We start from the raw sequence: 6,459 nt of genomic DNA, 5'->3' as shown, positions 1-6,459 counted from the left end.
CCACCACCAGCTTCTTGGTATTTCCATTTATTATGCTGTAAAAAGCAACACTATCTGGATTTTATTTCTTAAAATAAATAGCTTTCATTTTCAGAACCAGTACAGCTCAAGTTTAGATTCATTCATGGGAAACTGCTAGAAATACATTCATCACTGTCTGTTCCCCACAAGACAGAATCCAGAAGTCAAGATCAGCCCAGTCAGTTACAATGTCCAGAAGTACACTGCCAATAAGTACAGTCACTGATAGTCCAGCTCTGAAGCAAAACAAAAATCCGGTACAATACATTTTGTTCACAAAGGTTGGCTAATTAATGCTAAGACTACCACAGTATTTCTGAGTACAAAGCATTAAGTTAGCTGAATTCAGTTTGTGGTACAGAAGAAACGTGACAAAACAAAGGTGTGAGGGAATCTTCTTTGGAGCATAAGGAAGTCAGCACTGGAAAAGAACCAAAAGCTATTCACGTTAAAACCTACGTGTCAGTGTCATAGATGATGAACAGCCAAACCAATACACTGCATATATTTATAAATAATGCCATGTCTAAAGAGCTGCTTTGCTTAATTGGACGTTACAAAATAACGCATCTTCTCACAATGAGAAAATACTAAAACTATCCAGCAGAAATGCACTTGAAGCTAAGACTGGCTAAAAGCACTCTGTAGGATCTAGAAAGCATTAAGTATAGGGACAGCTGTGAGTTTTTAAGTTAATTCAGTTAAAATGCTGCTTTGGGGAGGTTTGTATATACGTGTACTATATAATAAGCCTACCTTTTGGAAGTGCCTGTTTGAGCAATGCAAGTTTCAGTTAAATACAGTGAAATCAGGTATTTTTCTGAGAAGCTAAAGGATATGTTCTCATAGAAAAATGGAAGAAGTCAGACTATCACCAAGACACTGGATACTAGAGCCCATGTGAAAGACTTCACACCGCTATGCTTGACTTAATAAATGTGTTGCCAGAGAAAACGAGTTGAAACTTAGTGTAGGGTGCAGCAGAGAAGAGGCCATGTGCTATTCAGTGACCAGTGTCACTGGCTCAATAAAGAGCCAAAGGCCGTTTGATTCAGTTCTCAACTAAAACTAAGGTGGCTGTGACACAGGTTGTGAAGAGAATGGGTTAGATGATGTTTGAAAGCCCTCAGAAAAATAGCTGATCTTCAGGAAGAAAAGAACAAAAAGCACTGCAGCTTAATATCAGTAAGATTCTTCAGAAAAAGTGTTTGATAACCACGCAAAACCATGCCAGCCAGTGCAGAAAGGTGATTTCAGGGCTTTAGACATTCAGATTCATCCAGGATTTCATCAGCATGAGGACAGCCACTGCTTGTGATGAGTATCAAGCACTTTTCCATTTGAGTTTTCCTCCCTGTGGGAGGCAGTATGGCATATCGAGTAGAGAACTGTACAGGATCTCAAGAGGATTTCTTCTCAGCTGTTATGACCTTCTGGGTCATTCTGGAGAATGCACTTCTCTCAATGCTTCTGATTCCCCATTTGCAAAAGAAAGATAATGTGTTTCGGATCATCTTCATAAAGTGCTTGGCCCACCCTAGAAAGAATCTGTGCATCGATTCTGGAGGATTTTGGTGCCCACACGCAAAGTTTGAACTTCAAGATCTACTGATGCTTTGTGTTTTGTGCCAGCATAAAGCCTGCTGTTTGTGCTATTCTTAAACATGATTTCCACGTGCCACACTGATTCTCCTTTAAAATCCACCTCCGTCCAACAACTGCGGGGTCTTGTGAAAGCCAGGCTCTTAACTTGGAATCCCTGATCATCTGAGGTTTCTAAACCACAGCACAGCATTGGTAAAAACAATTGCACGTGGGATAGGGAACATCACAGTTCTGCAAACAACAAAATATCTGCATCTACATTTCCCATGCCAGAGCATGTGCTAAGCTGCTTCTGCAGTAAGACAAGAAGCGCCACTGCTCTAAGACATCGCCTAATTGCACTCCTGTTGCTGAGCACCTATCCTACACCAGCATAACCCCACTGACATCCCAATTCTTGATGGATGGCAGTGCAAGAAGAGAACGTTCCCAAAATCTGGCTTATCTCCTGCTCCGCTCATGCTTAGATTGGCTCTATGCTCCTTAAAGCTGTTTCACTCCATCTGTGTTCCTCATACAAGCCTAAATGTAGTCAGATTTACATGTAGTATTTGGTTTAGTGTTTCGCCTTTCACGTGCCTGCATTCCCCTCCCTGGCTCCCGATGCAACTGCCAAGAACAAAACATCAGCCCAAAGCAGAGTCTTGCAGCTTGTCAAGGCTTACCCGAGTGCAAATATACCTGCAAGGAACACGACTGCATAGAGTGGAAGCACCCGCTTTCCCCAGCCATGGGGAAGGACCTTAGCAGCTGAACATGGAGAGAGGAGGGAGGAAAGACAAGGGGAACTGAAAGAAATGCTAAAGCAACACAACAAAAAAAACCTAAACACTGGTAGATGTTACAAATCACGCTCCCCCCTCCTCTATGCCATTTGGTCAAACAAACCTTAAAACAGATGCCATAATGAGACTACCTCTAAAAACAAGCCTAAGACCTTTGACAACTGTCACCTATATACTCTTTTGAGATTCACAGAATGTAAACAAGCTTGCGTGGAATCTTCTTTATTTTAAGAAGTGAGTGCAGATCCTTACCTAACACACCCTGCCTACATCTACATCAGCATCCTCAGCTTTCTTAAACCTCACTGCTGCTCCCACCTGTACTCCGGCTCATCTCGGCCATACTGCAAACAGAGGGCTGTAGAAACAAAAACTGAGCAAAAAAGAAATTCCTGACCACACACCAGAGTTCACATCGAACACAAAAAATAAATTAAAGTAGTGCACAGTAAAGCCAACAACAGCTAAATATTTGTATACATCAATTATATGCAGCATGAGGTAATATTGCTCACATTATGGAGGGAGATTCTTAGTTGGTTTTGTTTTTCTTTTCGTTTTGAGAGAGATTGGATTTGTCCTGTGCGTATAGAAACTCCTGTAACATAACACTGAAGTAACAGAGACTTCTGTAAAATATATACCACTATCAGATAGAAACACACACGCTCTTTGTTACTTAAGTATACCACAATTAAATAGGTAACTGATTGGATTCTTAGGATCTAGCTGAGAATGATTATAGTAAGCCATCCAGGTTTTTATGAACCGTTCGGTTCTCCTTGCCATTACTGGAATCCTCTGATGGTGTGTATTGGACCTGATACTCTTGGAGAATTTTAAACACATCGTGGTGTCCAAAATGTAAAGCTTCATCCATTGGAGTGTTATTCCATCTACGGGGAAGAAGACAGTATTTCTAGCATCGGCATGCAAGCACGGGGCTAAAAGCAGCACAACTCTCATTCTGTACATACTCCAGTAACAGTTAAGCACACAAAACACTCTAAGCCCACTAACTAGGGAAATACTTGGTAAGCTGAACTTAACCTTTTAAGTAACGTTTTTTAATGGTTTCCACACCCTTCACTCGTGTTTGCTCAGAGCACCAGGATTTGCCAGCAGGACAGCAGTTCCTTCTGCCTCTCTATCTCAACTCCATGCATGGCAGCCTCGCCTCCTCCCAGTGGAGACCAGCACTAAAACCACGCACCTGTCTTTGGGGAAGGGATTCACTTTGCAGGCCTCCAGCAGGAACTTAACGACATCCACGTGTCCTGTGAGACAGAATTGGGAGTGTGTATAAGTTAACATGCATCTACATAGATGTAAAATAGGAGACAGCAAGTTACACACAGTGAGACATTACCTTCTGCAGCTGCTACGTGCAACGCTGTTCGTGAGTCATAGTCTCTCTGTTCCATATCCATCCCTGACAGAGCAAATCTAAAAAAGGAATTGATTGTAAAGAAAAGCCTTATATAATTAAAATGAGTTACAAAACTAGGAGGGAACAATACCACTCTGCTAGAACGATGACACATCAGTTGCAAGAAGATATAAATGGCAACAAGTGGTAAGGAAGGGGGCCCTTACTGCCTTGGCTTCAAAAATAGGGTAGAGATTAGGAAGAAAGCTAAACCCTTAGCTGTTATAAGAAAAAAAATTAAAGCACTTTAGGGGGGAGGGAGGGGGTTCTAACAGTCTATGCATCCTTATACTTCTCCTTCTACACACTGGTATAATGTCTAAACTTTCAAGTGTGTTCAGCCAAACAGAAGTTAAAATGCAATGATTAGGGGGGCACGTACAGAACACATTCCATCTCCAGTACAGCCTCAACATCCTCAACACCGACACAGAGTACATTTAGAAGCAAACAAGGGCAGCCCCCAAACTAGCAGCTCTCCTGTTCTCAGCCCCACGCAGATTTTTACCTCCGGAGCGCAGACACATCCCCCGTGTAGGCGGCAAACAGCAGATTTATCACTGACTTCACCTACAAAGAAAGATGAAGCCTGGTTTATTTTGCTTCTTCCTTTAAAGAGAAAATAAATGGAAAACCCAAGAACAGTCAGTGCGGTCTCACTGCTCCAATGCTTATGAAGTGGTTGATTTTATTCCCTTCCCTGGCCACACTCGGCAGGACAGCATGAAAATTCTCAAACTCATTCCAGCTTGCCTCACTAATAGCACTTCTGTGCCCATCTTTCCAAGGTTGATGTCACAAGGATAGGAAAAGAACCATAAAATGTGCATTCATGCACTATTCTGCTAAAAAAAGAAAAAAAAAGACCCTTGCTCAATGGACAAACCATGTTTCTCTTGCACTGCCCTTTCATACTAAGTGCTGAGCGATGGAGGGCATTGCTTGGCACACTCCACAAACCATAGGCACCTCTCAGGACAAGCCGCTCTGGGAAAGCAAGAGCTTTAGAGCAGACTCCAAACGTTAAGAGAGATCTCTGCAGGCAGAAGAGCAGAGGTGATCATAGTTGTGCTTTACATCACAGACGTTGTTTGCGTATATCTGAAGAAAGTCTCTCTGTAAGACAAACAGTCGCAACCAACTGTGTCACAATGAATTGCTGGCAGAACAGTGAGGTTTGGAGGCAGACAGAGGCAGGTTCTCTTCAGATCCAATGACATCAGTGAAGGCTCAGGCAGATTGTCCTTTTCTCCGCTGTCCTAAATCCCCCAGTAAGAAATGTTGTCATTAGGTTACAAACCCCCTCTCAAATATGTACTTCAACACATCCTGGCCACAATAACTCAGCAAGTTTTAATAGAAGACAAAAACGATGAGATAGATGGTTTTAAGCACCACCACATGGGTCTTTTTCATAAAAAGACACTGGCAGCTCTAGGCACCATTCCACTGTTTTCCAGTAAACTTTTTGAACGGAGTCTATGAAACTCTGCTGCTAGCAGCCTTGAGCGCCAAGTAGCAAAGCAGAGAGCCGGCCCTGCACTGGCCTTGCACAGAAAGAAAGATTAAATACATCAGTGCCCAAAAACAGATCCGCCACAGGTTTCTGCAAGAACAAGGGTGCGTTTTCACCGCTCCGTGTGGTGCTGGCTGATTCAGGCAGAGTTGGCCAAGTGACCTCCAAGGTCCCTTTAACCACCAGCTCTGCAATGAGCATGTGAGAAGCACGAGAGGAGAGGAAAAGCATAGTTGTTGGGTCTGAACAACCACACCAAGGTGAAGCTAAAGGAAGGAAGCATTGTGAGACAGGAAGCTGCACTACTGGTACAGAGACCTCAGATAAAGACAGGGGCCAAAAGGGGAAAAAGTAACACTCCCAGAGCATGCTGCAAGTGAGATACGGCTCTGACAGGAAACCTGGGCATGAGAACAACAAATCTACTCCTATTGCAGCCACTGAAGCACCTTACAGGTGATTGTGCCAAAAGCTTTGAGGACACGGCACGGCTCAGCACTGAAGCACACCACAGCACACAGGGGCTTCGGGGAGCATGTGCCCAGGGCAGCACATACGCTGCCCTCCCAATTTTGCTGCAAACACACTGGCAAAACAGTTCAGGGAAGATCACAACGATTTGTTAGTTTGTAAAACTTTCTCAGCGTACCAAACGAACAAATCTGATGAAGAAGCAGTGCTTCCTGGCTGAGCTGTGCCCCAAACCCAACCCAGATGGGGCAGCCACTCTTCATCAGCTTCCCTCTCAGGGCAGTTAGCAGAGAACCCCGTTCGAGGCCGAGGCAAGAAGCACTCACTGCAGGCAGACAGGCTCCATCCACACAGCAGCCCCACCACCCATCCTCACTGCTGTTCTGACACAGCCGTGCAGCCGGAGGCCCAGCTTGGCAGCTGCCCCTGAGGGCACAACAAATCCTTTAGAAAATATTACTTTAGCTCAGAGCTGGATTAATTCCATGAGCTCTTCGCTAGAAAGGTCACTCAATCTGGACTTCAATTTCCTGTGGTGCCTGAGAGCACCTCGCCCAGGATCTCTGTGACAGCACCGCCAGCCATCCCAGCCTTACTGCTGGACCCAGCCTTACTGCTGGACCCAGCCTTAC

At 44.2% G+C, this 6,459-nt stretch overlaps 1 protein-coding gene across 1 annotated transcript in view; it reads right to left on the bottom strand.

The window, feature by feature from the left end:
- Positions 1-11: 11 nt before the first annotated feature.
- GLS (glutaminase) overlaps positions 12-6,459 on the bottom strand; it is a gene marked incomplete at its 5' end in the record, with an annotated part of 52,046 nt that continues 45,598 nt past the window's right edge. Inside the window, 4 exons of the mRNA XM_042822370.1 lie at positions 12-3,307; positions 3,625-3,688; positions 3,781-3,857; positions 4,349-4,410. Coding sequence (XP_042678304.1) covers positions 3,151-3,307; positions 3,625-3,688; positions 3,781-3,857; positions 4,349-4,410 — 360 coding nt within the window. The remainder of the gene's footprint in view (positions 3,308-3,624; positions 3,689-3,780; positions 3,858-4,348; positions 4,411-6,459) is intronic.

Source organism: Centrocercus urophasianus, unplaced genomic scaffold (genome assembly GCF_019232065.1).
Source record: "Centrocercus urophasianus isolate 14NV4802_14NV808 unplaced genomic scaffold, USGS_Curo_1.0 seq_20, whole genome shotgun sequence".
Taxonomy (NCBI): domain Eukaryota; kingdom Metazoa; phylum Chordata; class Aves; order Galliformes; family Phasianidae; genus Centrocercus; species Centrocercus urophasianus.
The sequence above is the reverse complement of the archived record's forward strand: the minus strand, read 5'-3'. Positions and strand labels throughout refer to the sequence as shown.